Below are 14,771 nucleotides of genomic sequence, written 5' to 3' on the forward strand. Positions count from 1 at the left end.
AACACTAAAGCAAGAATCACTGTCAGTCTGAGGCTTCTAAGCACATATTTTTGCTTTGCACCAAGTGGTTTGCTGAGTAAGGCCAACCATGCAATGTATTAATTTCACTTAAAATTTTACTTTCTCTATGAAACAAATACCGTACTAGCCTTAAATCACAGGTATGTGCCTTTTTCTAAGATAATATTTTCCACCAGTGTACATAATCCAAGAACCTTTCAAATAATGGTTTGTCAGTTCCCAGCAAGGGGAAGGCAACTGTGTAAATGTTGTTTCATTGTACATTAGATCAAGTTCAAGCTTTAGTTGACCTTTGTGGGCAGGTATGATTCTGAGAGAGGAAATCGGGCCAGTATGGTTTTTCTACTTAATTGACAAGCATACTTTGGTAATAGGAGGGGAGGTAACATGGAGGCTATGTTTTTAATTTCTCCATCAATCATGTAGTCCTTAAATGTAAAATTCTATGTCGGTTTTATCATAGACATTTTAAATTCAATATATTGGAGTCCTCATTTGCACACGTTACGTTGCTTTGTGTTCTATTAAGTAAAATGAAATACTTCAAATATGTTATTTACAACAGTGTGGATTGTATGATTTATGTACTGTATGTTCAAATGCCTTTCAGCTGACATTCTTAGTTTTCAGTGCTTAACACAACTGTAATGTAACTGTAAATCAAACTTTTTAATCATTCCTCATTAAATTCTTGGCCTGACAGAGCCTTCTTTATGTTTTCGTTCTGTCAGAATCTCTTGTAATAGTTCATTATGTTCCCCAGAATGTATATCCTATGTGAATTTTGTATTCATATTAAAGGTGTTTGCAGTCAAACTTGCTTGACTCGTGATGGTTAAGAGCAGAGCTTGGCTTTCGCAGTGAAAGCTTTGTCCCATTTTTCTGAGTTGCCACCCCTGCCCAAGAATTTCTGGAGAAGCGGTGCTAGGTGGTAACACTGATGCTGGTTTATTTCAGGATGATTTAATAGGGTGCAAGTTCAACTTGACTGGAAACTGATAGCGAAACAAACCTTTCAGGATACGTAACTCTTGACTTCAGCTTTTAAAGGAAATTTCTAATGAAGCCATTGACTTCCGCTGTGTCTGAATCTTGGCGTGTGTATGGTAACGATGGTGCAAGGCAGAAGTTAGCTGTGTAACTACAGCTGAGCTAGGAAATGCGGATAGCAGCATGGTAGCAGGGATGAAGAATGCAAACCTGCTGGCTGCAACTGAAATAACCAGCTTTCAGAGCATGGTAGGGAAAGGATACACGTTGAACATGTGCTGTTGGTTTCTATCTCAGATTCACATGTTTCCTGTGAGGATGGTCCCTGCTCAGAAGGAACTGATCGGTTGGAAATGGTAAGAGTGAACTTGGAATCTGAACTTGGAATGGCTCACGTGTGGCATTGTGCAACCCTCACGCTTTTGCAATGGCTTAAAACTGCTGGAGTCTCCTCACCTGGAAGAAAAGGTTGGACAAAAGAGGGTACTCACTAAAATCTGTCTGTGTATTGTTTAACATTAGGGGGAAGGAAGAATGGCTTCTGTTTTGCTTACCGAAGCGATTGTTCTAATTGATAGCCTCAGTGAGGAGAGCTCTGTGCTCAGCTGGTCGAGAGGGTATTAAGCTAGTTGCCTTCTGTAATGCTGTAACTTTATTCTTTGCCCCTATTCAAATATATGTACTTATGAAATAATTCAAGCTCATGTCTTCTAGTCGAAGTTAGCACTTTAGATCTAACCAAATTTAGAAACTTCTGGTTCTGGAGACCACGAGGGGAAGAGACTTCTGAAGCTTCTAATGGGGAGTCATTATGGTTGTCAGGCTTTCTGATACTAACGAAAAGGCTGTATAAATATCTTAAGTTGTAATGCTGGCATTTATCTAGGTAAACAGTTGTCAGGATGGATTTTTTTTTGTTTTGTTTTGTTTGAAGAGGGGGCCATGCCCACTTAAATAGAGTCTTGTCTGTGAAAGATTTAATCTCTGTTACCTGTTATCACCTTAGTGCTTATAGTGGGGTGTGAGGTTTCTCAGGAAGAAGAATTTAAAGCTGTTAATATGTTTCAGATATGCTGCTGTAGCTGCTTTACCCAGAGACCAGGGAGCTGTTTCATTCCTCAATGACTATACTGTGATTTATCTGCACTCCTGGCTGGTTTGAGACTTGTAGCTCCTGTAATTTTGTTTGTATGAGTTCTACAAACAGGTCTTCTGCTCTAAAAACGTTCTTTGACATACATCATGCTTTATTAAGCCCTTACAAAGAACCTTTCTGGTTATAAAATGTATCTATAGTTGTATTTGAAGAGAGGTCTATGCAAGTAGAGTATGGTAAGACACCCGCATCATTAAAGTAACAGCTTGATTTCAATCTTCAGTCGACTGGTTTTCCCAGCAACCTTATCTCTGTTCTGCTTCAAAAAATGATCAAAGTAATATAAAAGGAAAGCTAAATGTTCCCCTCAACTCTGTTTTGAACTGAATGGGGGGCATTTCAGTTTGTATTCTCTGCTTATCTGCTCTTGTTCCTTGTTGTGGTGTTACAAGAATAATAAGGTATTATAATTATTTAGCATTCCTCATCTGCAATTATCATTAGGGTTGGTTTTGGTGTTTTTTTTTTTTGTCTGGTTATCTTTTCCATGCTGCGTGCTTTGTGTGGGGGTTGTACTAGTCACAGATCTTTCAGTTGGTCATTAATCTTTTCATATTTTGTGATTTTCCCCACCCCAAAGTTATCCAAGTACTGGCAGCTCTGTCAAATTGAAAGGTGTTTCTTCTTTTTATGAGAAGATCCACAGAGAAGCTGACTTTGCTTGGTTTATATTTTTTTCTCTGTTCTTTTTATTTGGCCTTGTTAGTAGCTATTTGATGTCTTTGTGTTGTTTCAGGTTGTTTGATGCATAGAAAGCACAGTTCTGTGCCTGTGACAGCAGCCTCGTTCACCTCCCTGCACCTATTTCCACCAAGGTCCTTTATCTTTAATTTCTGCCAGTCTTATATGGAAGGCAAGTGGCCAGGTGGATGGGGTGTGTTTTTTGTCATCATGGCAGTAGTTTGAAGTGAATTAAGGAAGTACCTTACGCTGTAGCATAAGAGTAGCAAGTAGGATGGCTTGTGCCTGTCTTGGAGAAGGGCGTAAGTTGACAGAGAGCAGTGGAAAGGAGAAGTGATGTGTTGCTCTTTTGTCAGAGTCCCTATACTGAAATGAAGAGCAGCAGCGTAGCAATGGCTTTGGACACAAAAGCTCAATCTCAAATCTTCTGCTTCTTACGGCTGCGTGTGCTGGCACAAAAGCATTACTTTGTACACCTCGGCTGCCCTTCTAAAGGAAAAAAAAACAATTAAGAAGGGGGCAGGAGCAGCAACAATTCTGTGCTGTCCACTATTAGTTTTTCTGTTTTATTTCTGTTAAGTACAAAATGCATGTTCAACTTCTAATAATCACTGTAGATTAAAAAAACTTAGTTTTCTGAGCAAATACACTGTCTTATCTCTTTATGGAACCCATTTTTAAGGCAACAGCTATTAGAAGAATGGAAATACTTGATGTTCCAGGAGAAGCAGAAAAAGATTGAGAGTATCTTTTCAGAGTTCCCTTGCATCATCAGTTGGTAGAACTTAGATGGGTACCAGTGTGGTTGTATGATAACATTTCTTAATTAAGTGCAGAGATCAGATATAGACAGAGTAAATCTGAAACAAATTTTTAGTTCAGGTGTGCCCTGTTGCTACTGTTTATGCCAGCATAAATCCATGGGTTCAGTCAGGAGCAGTTCAGCTACCAGCAGTATGTTCCTAGTAAATGGTACTTAAATAGTATGTCCCACTGTGTTAATTAAAAAAATAATTATACACCTTGCTGCCTTTTAAAGAATACTGAAAGCTGTATATTCAAGTTAAATAATTCTAAAAGTAGCGTTGCCTGTTCCATCTTGATTTGCCTTTCTTACATATGGGTATGCATCATGGTAGTTTTGTGTGACAGTGGTAATTAATTGTAGGGGTTTGAGAGGTTAACTACTACAGTGCCTGATTTTGAAACCAAAAAGAACTTGGTTCTAATGTGACTGGTGTGTTACAACTAATTTCTCTCCTGCCTTTGTCCAAATGCTGTAGAAATGAGGACACATAATGAAGATGACTACACCTTTCGTTCAAGTGGTGTAAATTGGTTTGTTACCATTAGATCTGTTTGGTTGTTAAATTCATGTTCAGCCTAAAGCATTACAAGCTATTTGTGCTCTACAGAAAAGCAGAATTTACAAAAGACTACTTTTTTTTTTTCTCTCATAAAAGAAGTCATGCCTTAAGAAAAGTAGTCATCTTGAAAACTGTCCTGAGGATTTCATTAACTAGAAATTTTAAAATATTAACAACAGGACTTGTTTTCATAGTATAGCAACTCATCTAAATGCTATCTGTTCTAGGGAGGTGCATTTGTAGCTTATTATAGGTGGGGCTGTTCGATCTACCTAATATTATTAAGTTGCTTAATACTTCCTACTGTAAAGACCTGTTTTCAGATGTTTGTAACTCGGATGAATTTTAGCCATGTGGGCAAAATCTTTGCCTGCTAAGTCCTCACATTTTGGGGGGTGGGGTGGGTGGGAGGAATCAGCTAAGAATTTAAAATTAATTTGCTAACGTTGTGTTTTGGAAAAGTTCTGGGCAAGAAACCTGCAAGGTGAGGAAAAGTTAAGAGTTTAACTTCACATCCAGGCATGCTCCCAGGTCCTCTGCTGGCCTGTTCGGTTTTGTTGTTGGGTTGGTTTTTTTTTTAATACAATGTCATTACGCAAGTCTCTTGTTTGGCTTACTCTTTCCGTCTTTTTGAGTGAACATTTGTGCTCGTGACTGGCAGCAATGAAAACAAGCCTCTTTGGTTCCCACACAAGCAGCTACAGTACAAGCGGCAATGCGCTTCCTTGCTGGCGACCTCGGGGGTGACCTGACACTCTCGAGGAATGTCCATGCTGGCTTGGAGCTGAGCGTGTCCTCCCCAGCTGCTGCTCACCCTGCCAAGCGGAGATGCGATATGAATTGCCATTGACTATTGCAGCTGAACTGTTTTCAACTCGGTGAATTTTGAGCTTAAATGACCAGGTTCTGACATCGCATTTGTTGAATTTTCCTTTGGTTTTTTGTAGATGGAGTGACTCAAACAGGCTCCCTTGCCAGACCAGTAGGTCAGATCTCTGGCTGCAGAACCGCAGGCTGGGATGGCGTAAGCTCCGCAAGCACGTGCCTGGGCTCCGGGGTTGGGGGGCGGAGGAGGGCTCAGGGCCGGAGGAGGGCTCCGGGGTCGGGGGGGGGGGGGGGGGTCCGGAGGAGGCTGCCTGGCCTCCTGCTCATCCTCTGGTGCCTCCCCAGCCCCGGCAGCACAGCCTGGGCCCTCCGCAGCCGGACAGACCCGCTGCCAGCCTCCCGCTGCGGCCCGGCGGGGTGCCCGGGGTGCCAGGGGTGCCCGGGGTGCCGTGCTCTCTGTGCCCAGCCCCCGGCGCTGGTGGCTGACGGCGCAAGGCTGGAGGCGAGGGGCGTTCTGCCTCCCTCCCTCCCCCCTCGGCCGGGAAGCGTTTCTGCTCTGCCCGTTGGCCTCCCGTGCGCAGCGCTGGGGCTGCCATCGCTCCTGACCGCCTGTTGACTTGAGCAAAGTCCTTCACGCTTCTGGGGGGGAAACGGTTTTATTGTCCCATCTCCGGGCGCAGCACCTCAGCGCGAGGCGCTTGTTGGCGGTGCCACCTGCGCACGGGGCCGGGCGTCCAGGTGTGTCCAGGTGTCCCCAGGTCCCGGGAGCGGCCCGGCGGGACACGCAGCCCGGGGCCGCTCGCTGACGGCCTCTTCGCCCTGCCCGGGGTCCCCTCGCCCCGCCGGAGCCCGAGCCCGGCCCCGGCCCGCTGCTGGGGCCCTGCCGCCCCCCGCCCATCCCCCCGCGGGGAGAGCCCGGGGGGGTGGCGGGAAGGGGCGAAGGGCGCCAGCCATGGCAGGGAGCCCGCCCGCCCGCCCCTTCAAGCCGCGACCGGGCCCCGCGGCGCTGCTGTCCCGCTCCTGCAGAAGTAGTTGCCGTGCTTTCGGCGCCGGCCTCTGGTGAACGGCGTGTACATCTGTACAGGGCTCGGACAGCCCGGCAGGCGCTTGCCCAGACCGCGACCCCCCGGGACGGCGCGGCGGCACGGCCGGTGCTGGGGAGCGGGCCGCCCTCCCCCCGCGCCGCCGTGCGGGTGCCGCGGCCGCCAGGTGCGGCAGGAGACGGGCGCCGCCGCCCCGCGGCCAGGGCGGGAGCTGCCGGGCGGGAGCTGCCGCCGCTGTCACCTGCCGCGGCCCCGCCCGCGCCGCGCCTGCGCGCTGCCCCGCCCCCCCCCCCCCGCTCCGGCGGCGCGGCCGCGGCGCGATGGGAAGAGGCGGCGGCGGCACCGGGCCCTGCTGCGCGCGGCGCCGCGTGCTCCCGCGGGCGCGGAGGTGAGCGGCGGCGGGAGGGGCGGGCTGGGCCGGGCCGGGGGCTCCGCGCGGTTCTGCCCCGGCTGGGCGAGGGGGCTCCGCGCTGCCGGGGGGGGGGGGGGGGGGGGGGGGGGCGCGGCCGCCGGCGTGGGTCCTTCTCCGCCTTCCCGGGACGGCGGAGGGGAGAGCGCTCCCGGGGAAACGGGCAAACGGGCAGCTCCCCCCCCCCCCCCCCCCCCCCCGCGGGACGCCGGTGTGCGGCGCTACCTCCGCCTCTCCGTCCGCCCCCTGTCACCGGGTGGGAGCCGCCGCTGCACTCCCTTGGCGGGGCGGGCGGGGCGGCAGCCGCGGGGACCCCCGGCTCTCTCCGCCGGGGCCGCTGCCGTTGCGGCGAGCGCGGCCCCCCGGTTTCTGCGAGGGAGGGGGCTCGGGCAGCTCGCTAGGGCGCCCCCTGCCGGCGGGGCGGGGCGCGGGGGAGCCCCTTGGGGTGCCTGGGGTCCGACGGGGCGGCGGGAGCCCCCGCTGAGCGGCCGGCGGCAGCGCCCGGCCCCGCTGCCCTCGGCGCTTCTCGCGGCGTCGGTCGCAGGGAGCCGCGGAGCCGGGCTTTTGCCCCGGGCCCCCGCCGCCCGCCTGTCGCGTGTGCCCCGGCCGAACGGCCGCTCCGCACGGAGGTAACGCCGTAAGGCCGAGGGCCGTGGCGGAACCGGCTGGAACGGAGCCCCCTGACAGCAGCCGCGGGGTCCCTGCCCAGCCGTGCTGGCGGGCACGGGGGTCGTGCCCTACAGGGAGTTTTTCTGGGTGCGTGAAGTGTTTAGGCACCGAGTTGCTGCGGGAGCGCGAGCCCTGTCGTCTTTGTAACCCGCACGTTTTGGCGAGTTCTGCGATGAGTTATACGAGGCGGCGTTTGTTTCCAGGGTGGTTTTTATCAGCAGCTGGCAACTGGTTGTGCCCTTTACCTCTCCGTACGGCTGCTGTAGGGACCCAGACATCCAAATACTGTGGTTGAGCTTTGGTGTCAAAACCGGTGTTGTTCTCATGAGAATTTGGAGGACGCTTGACATGGAAACGTGGGCAGCAGAGAACATAAGGCGTGAGTTAAAGGCAGTAATACCTTGCAGTATGAGTTACGAAATGCCCTTCAGCATATTGTGCGTTTCACCTGTTAATTTGGTATGCAAATATAATGAATGTCCGTCTCAGCGGCAACTGCCTTTTTTGCAAGAAACAAATCACTTTGCAGCATTTGTCTTCTTACCTGGGGAGAAGGTTGTCCGCACCCTCTCGCTTTGAAATATGTTTCCAAGTTAGATTAGGTTGGCTAAAACAATGAATGAGACAAAGAAATAAAATATTTATTTTATGCTAAATATGGACACAATGAAAGCGTGCGGTAAAGATGTTACTTTAGAGCTCCTGCGCTGCTTGGGCTGTTTTGGATAACAAACGTGCAATAATGATGTGTAATTGAGACATCTTAAATGTTTGTTCTTGGATAGCTTTTTTTTTCCTTTGAAAAGCACAGAGAGGCTCCTTAGGAGTTAAAATTTTCATTGAGTTTCATTACGTGCCCGGCTGTCTGGTAATCTGTAGCTCCCAGTTGGAAGGGCCCTGGTGTTCCCCACCTCCTCCTGCTGCGCTTCCTTGGCGGAGGCACCTGCTGATACCAGCAAGCGGCCTGGAGCTGTCCCGGCTGCCAGCTCCTCTCCTCTCCCACCCACGGTGATGGTGGGGGAGCTGGGAACGTCTTCCAGCCACAGGAGAAGGGAATTTTGACCTGTCTCCTGGTGTCTTGGTAACAGGAGACCACCGTCCTCTTAGGAGCAGGTGACCTCTCTCACCTGCATCGTGCTTATCTGTCAGAGGACAAAGCTGAGTGCCAGCATTTATGGTGTGCCTTTCTTTCGTGCCCTCCTTCCAAGCGCTGATTCTTCCCTTTTCCTGGTTCTGGGTGACGGTTACCTCATCTGAAGCAGTACAGGGCTCGTTGGCTTGAAAACTGTTTTTCCTGTTCTATCTATCTATCTTTACATCTAGGTTGGGATGTTTTCTTCCCCTTGCGTTCTCCGCTCCTTTCACTAGGAGTGTCCCTTGTCCAAACTGGGAAGCTCAGGTCTGACATCAGTCGTTTTCCACTCTTGTCTCTTAGTGCCGGGACTCCGATGATTCATCGCCTACAACTTTGTTCCATTAGGATTTGATCCCATTTTTCTTAAAGCATGTAGAATTATTGGAAGTTCCAGAATGAGGTTCTTGCACGTTGCCCAGGGGCATGGTCGGTTCGTTTGTCTTTTTTTTTTTCTTCTTTCCTTTCTTCTTTTTTTTAACTCTGTGGGAACCCAGGCTAGAAAATAACAACTTGTTGTATGCTGCTTTGTGATGGTGGAAGACTAGCTAATACACTTTGCATTTTTAAATAAGCGGTAGGGAAGAAAATATTTTTCCTACTTGACTATTTCTTTAAATTAATGCAATGCTTAATTGCTTTGAGTGGTTAATCTCTTTCCACCACCTTGCACCTGCCTTTTTTATGCCTCTCTGCTTTTATGATCGTGAACTTGGGAGGAGAGGCATGAAATCCTGGGCTCTGTAACAGCAACTGGGTGTTAATGCTGACTTGAATTTGAATCCCTCTGTCCTGATCCTTGAGCAACCTGGTCTAGCAGAAAGTGTCCCTGCCCATGGCAGGGGCGTTGGAACGAGATGATCTTTAAGGTCCTTTCCAACGCGAACAGTTCTGTGATCCACTTTCTTTGTAGCTCTTCCCGTTTTTACCCTGCTGTTGAAATATTTTCCATATTTCCTATGACTTAAACCTCATACAGGTTTTCATGTTTTCTATTCTTGCAAATACCTTGATAACCTAAGGTGTAAGGTTAGAAAATCCGAAGCAGGGAAGAGGAGTTTGTCGCTACCTATGCAAGCTTTGGAGAAGAGGTACAGTGGATGGTTTTGTGTCGGTTTCCATTGATCGCAGCGAAGCTGTGGGGGGCTGAGTCGGTGCAGCCCAAGAGAGAGTTTGCCCTAAGGCTTGTTTCTGTGACTTGGGTCTGTTTGTTCACGTGCACTCTAATGATGGATCCCTGGCAAAAATAGCGAAGGGTTTTTGTCACTGTTGCACAATGTCAAATTGATCTTGGTTGCGAAGAGGCATACAACTAAATCAGTGCCGAATCTCGATTTGATATTGTTCTTGTGCCAGTGCCTTCAGCTTTTTCTGTTGGGCTTTCCTGTGACTGATTTTTGCTCGGGGGCTGTCTTTCTTCTATCTAAATCTGTATTGTGTGGTATCTTGAATTTACAGAAAAAAATGTTCTGGATTTTTTTTTGAGATCACTTAAAACTTTCCATAAAACCATGGGATTCTTCATTGGTCTGTATTTGAAACACCTTAATTTGTTTTCTCTGAGACTTATGAAGTAAATCTGTTCTAATAGATTTGGCTTGTCAAAATTGTGCTTTTTATGGAAGTCACACACTTAATTGAAGGTTTACCGTCAATAACAGCATCTTCATTTAGTAGGTGGCAGTATAAGAAAAATTGCTCAGAACTATTGTGCTTCCTGTTAAGCTGCTTCCAGAGGTAATCTAGATCTAGTAGCTTTCCTAAATATTTAAAGCTTTGCATATGTACAGCGTGTACATATGTAGGATGTGTGGGTTACTGTCCTGTCAGCTCCTCGGTCCTTTGTGTCTCTCTCCGCTTCGTGAGCTGGTTACGTTAACTTAGATACCAAAGTAAGTTACAAGGGGCAGCTCAGTCAAACTGTGGTCTGTCGTCTTGTGCATTTTGGGAGGTGGCATAACCAGACCAGCAATGGTAAAATGCAAATACTATAAGTTTATGCTCAGTGAACGTAGAGAGCTTAGGGGCTGCATGCTGTTTTTCCCTTATTGACATTTGAGTGAAAAATACGGAGGCAAAAAATCAGTACAGTAGGCTAGATTGTTAAATCATTGACATATTGCTCATTATTTTAATGCAGCTTGGATTTAAGCCATGAATTAAAAGGATTCAAACAGGGTCTGTTTGATCTAGTTAATCCAATACCGTGGTTAGTACTTATATTTTCTAACTGTGTGTAATCACCTTTAAAAAAAATTAAAATTAGGAGCGGAATAATATTTGTTTGGTTTAGTAATTTGAGATAAAAATATTCTCTCACAAAATTGCACTGAGCTGAGATTAATAGGTAGGTTTGTATGTGTGTGTGTATATATATATACACAAATAAATATATATATATTTGTATATATAGATAGGTATCTACTGTGAGCAATTTAAGAGATATTGCTTTTATATGTGTTCTTGAAATCTAAGTACCCAAAGCTATTTGAAATCTTGATGTGGATAAATTTTGTACAGTTGCCCTGGGAAAGGCTGTTGATTCACAGAAGTTTCCCTTCTGGATTAAAAACTTGATAGCTGTTAATTTCAGTTTCTTTTCAGTGCGAGGGACAATACCTACTCTCTCTGATCTGAGTGTCCCCATTGTCCTTTGTTGTAGGTTACGAAGATGGTACAGTCCCCTCTTGTGTTGTTCCTGCTGGCAGACTAGAGCTTGAGCGCGTGGTGTCAGCTGCTGCTGCCCTCACTGTTCGATGTGTCAGACCCATCCAAGGCTGTGACACTCTCCTCTTCGGGGAGCCCATAAAATGCATGTTATGAATTGTCTCTCCCTGGTCAATGATAAAGAAAATGGGGCTATTCCAGTTGCAGCGGGATTAATGAACGAGGATACGACGACAGCATCTCAACTTTCTGAGCCTGCAGCGCCACTGCCCCCTCTGCCATGTCCCCTCACAGGGGCACCCCCAGCCCCTCCGCTCCCCCCGGGGATGCCGCCCCCACCACCGCCCCCTCCTCCACTGCCTGGGCCGAATATACCTCTGCCTCCACAGCTGATGAACGGGCATGACAGCCATGGCAAAAAAAAACGAATGCGGAGCTTTTTCTGGAAAACCATCCCTGAAGAACAAGTCCGCGGTAAAAACAATATCTGGACGATTGCTGCGAGACCGCAGTATCAGATTGATACAAAGACAATCGAGGAACTTTTTGGGCAGCAGGAGGAAACCAAGCCCCAGGACCCCCGAAGTCGATCTTTAAAATCTTCATTTAAAGAGACTAAAGAGGAGGTAAGAAGTAAAACCTCTCTTTTACATAATGCTGTAGGAATTGGTGTGAATTCTGACTTGTCTTTGTCTCTCTTCCCATCATGTTTCATCCTTATGGCAAATTTGTCTTTGTTTGAAGGAGAAGGGAACGATGGGGAGGATAAACTCTTTGTTCTTAGTGGTACATATTTGTTTTTCAAAGAGCTAACAGCATTTTATTGTTTTAACTTGGTAAGCGCTGGGATTTGATCACCTGTTAAAATAAATATAAGTAAGTGGAGGGAGATGAAGGCATCTGTGTTTACTCATGTTGGGTAGCCCTTCAGTTTTGAGTATGAAACATAGGTGCATTGTAACTTTTCAGCTCTTCTACCATGTCTGTCATGCAAACAAAATATTCCACATAAAAACACGCACCAGGTGGGAGGGAGGAGAATCCTATTGCAAGGGTTAATGCTATATGTACCCTTGGTGTCCTAGAGGCACCAGGAAGGGAAGTACAGGCAGCGAGGACATAAAACATAATATAGTGATTAAGGGAATTTGTTATTTAATTGGGATAATTTTAAAGTTTCAGCTTTCATAAATGTTACTTTCTTGCTAATGAAAACTTTATTTCATCTGCTCTGCTTTTTCTGGACACTAAAATAACCTTCCAAGAAGGTCTGAAGATCATTACTGGGTTTTGTTCTGGTGGCAAGACTGTGTATACCAAGTACTTTCAGGTTCAAACACTCCCCGGTGACCTGCTAAGTAGCTTTTCTGGTTCTTAAATCCTGATTTATAGACAGCCTCTTTGTGAAGCCTGAATTGAATTGTCTCAGGTAATCTTTCTGTGAAGTAATTGGAGGGCTGAAATGCAGATGTAATCACTGGTGTGTGTCTACACACATGTTAGCTTGTAAACAAAATACAGAGGGCACAGGGTTAGGAGATGTAACCGGTGTACCAGTTCTTAGTGAGGAAATAGGGACTTGAAGGCGCAGGATTTGGGAGATGTGGAAGTAAGATCAGCAGGGACAGGGTGGGAAGCTGATGTACTGATAGTGTACGTGTTGTACATAGACTAAAACGAGGGGTTTGAAACAGGCAGGTGTATTGCAGACTGTGAAACCCTGACATTGGGAAGGAGTAATTTGGGCCATCGTCAGAGGTAGTCATTAACCTCTGCGCTGTTCTCAGGCTACGTTCATCTTCGCATCAGGATTGCTGTGAGTGGACTTCCTGGGCTGCGCACAGATGCACGCAGGCCTGGCCCCGTGCGCTTGTGTAGAAGCTGCTCCTTTCAAGACAGCTGTGGTCGTGAAGATCTAGTTACAGTAAAAATGATGATAAAGTTCAAAACCTGAATGTGGCCCCTAGCGTATAGTAGCTGGGGCAGAGAAAACACCAGCGTGCTCCAGAACTCATGCGTTTTCATGTACAGCTTGAAACTTGGGGCGTTTTGGGGAGATGAAGAGCAGTGTTAGAGATTAAAATTACAGACCTGCAAAGCCAGGGTTTCTCCAAGGTACAGTGCCTTGGAAACAAAACCCTGTTGGAAGTTGATGTTTTTGTGTATCCAGCTGGATCTTATACCATGATCCAAGGAATCGTCGCCACTTAGTGCCTGTCCACCCTGGGTCAGGGCTCCCGTGGTGCCTTTTGCACATGGCAGGTGGTGAGGCAACAGGACTTGCCTCCGAGTTACGCTACTCAGGTGACAAAACATTCAGCTCCGTTGCTAGGCTTTGTCAAGCGTGCCGTAGCAGTGTGTCAGAGAGTGATGAGCAATGTCTTGTGTGTTAATGGACTCTGCAGTACTAGCTGCTTAGCAAGGAGGGAAGGAGATAATCCTGGAGAGCCATGTGTTGCTGGAAGCGCGGAAGCATGGATACGCAACAGCTCGCATGCTTAAGGTTACTACAGGCATTGCTCAGCAAGAGAGCGGAGATTTGAGGCATAGGCCGATGTTTGTCATCTCCGTCACTGGTGCTGTCGGCTGCTGCTCGCTCTAATGTGTGATCATTGTCCTCAGTTCACTGCAGTAAAAGCCGTGGAGGTTGAAAGGAGCTGGGGCAGGCTGAGGTGCACAGCATCTGCGCGACCTTGTGGCGCCTGCATTAGCATGGGGCCAAGGAAGCCGTAGCTCTGGTTCCTGGCTGCGTCGCTGGCCTGGCCGAGGAAGGTGGACAAAACATGTTGTGTTTCAGTACCTTTATTCCTTTTGTGTAAAACACGGTTGATTGTAGAAGGCGCATTTTGATCTAGCAGTGCAAAATGTTCTTTGGAGTTTAGTGGAATTAGTCTAGTTGGTGTAGTACGTCAACAATGAATTTTCAAGATAACTTCAAGCACATACATGCAAGTACTGCTTAGATCCAAGCCTGAAAAACCCAGCACGTGTCCAGAGTGCTGTGCAAAAGGGCACGGATGGAGTCTGCTCTTTTGTCTCGGTGGGTTTCTTCTTGGTGCTGTGGCGTAGCTTCAGTGGAAGTGGTGGAGAGTGACCCATCAGGCAGTGATGAGGGTGCTCCCCCAAGACTGCCATGGGGACGGGGGTTTCATACCTCCTCCAGAGATCACCGTTGATTATGAAGGCAGGAGCAGCTTCGGAAAAAGCTGTCTCTTAATGATGTAAGGAGCATACGATACTACGTGTCCTTTCAGTTCCTCACTTGTCAGCGATGTAGACAGGGAATTTAGGTGCCCAGCTCGGGTTATTGAATCCCAGTGCTGGAGGCTCGGCACTAAACAACATCATTATAATAGAACTCCTACAGCAAATGCTTTCCTTTTTGTAAACAATCCCTCACCAAACCCTTAGGAGACCAATTAACATGTTTCCTTGACTAAAAGCTTAATTTGCCCTATGGTTTCATGTAATTTCAGCCTCTGAAAAATAGGGGGTGTAGGTTTAAGTTTACACACCGGTTTGCTTTCCCCATCCTTCTGCGGTGTCACAGCATGGCACAACGTATGCTCACCTAGACTATAGCGAGCCTGGCGGCAGAGCGGGCAGAGCAGCTTGTTGGCAGCCAAGGGAGCTGGTCTCGCTCTCATTCGGTCCCTCTGCTCCTGTCCCTCACCTCCCCCCATCCGCACGCTGGCTCTGGCAGACATCGGACCCTCCGTAAACAGGTTTAAGTAAGTGGCTCAGCAGAATGCTGTTGGAGTTTTTTTGTTTCTTTTCTACTGGAGCCGTTTTCTGCTATGTTAGTGAGTTT

At 47.7% G+C, this 14,771-nt stretch overlaps 1 protein-coding gene across 1 annotated transcript in view; it reads left to right on the forward strand.

Annotated features, from left to right (window-relative positions):
- Nucleotides 1-5,351: 5,351 nt before the first annotated feature.
- Nucleotides 5,352-14,771, forward strand: part of FHDC1 (FH2 domain containing 1) — a 40,162-nt gene continuing 30,742 nt past the window's right edge. Inside the window, exons 1-2 of the mRNA XM_080384731.1 lie at nt 5,352-6,471; nt 10,956-11,586. Of these exons, the coding sequence (XP_080240857.1) occupies nt 11,104-11,586 (483 nt within the window). The 5' untranslated portion in view covers nt 5,352-6,471; nt 10,956-11,103. The remainder of the gene's footprint in view (nt 6,472-10,955; nt 11,587-14,771) is intronic.

The sequence above is a fragment of the Falco punctatus genome, assembly GCF_963210335.1.
Source record: "Falco punctatus genome assembly, chromosome: 1".
In the NCBI taxonomy this organism is placed as follows: domain Eukaryota; kingdom Metazoa; phylum Chordata; class Aves; order Falconiformes; family Falconidae; genus Falco; species Falco punctatus.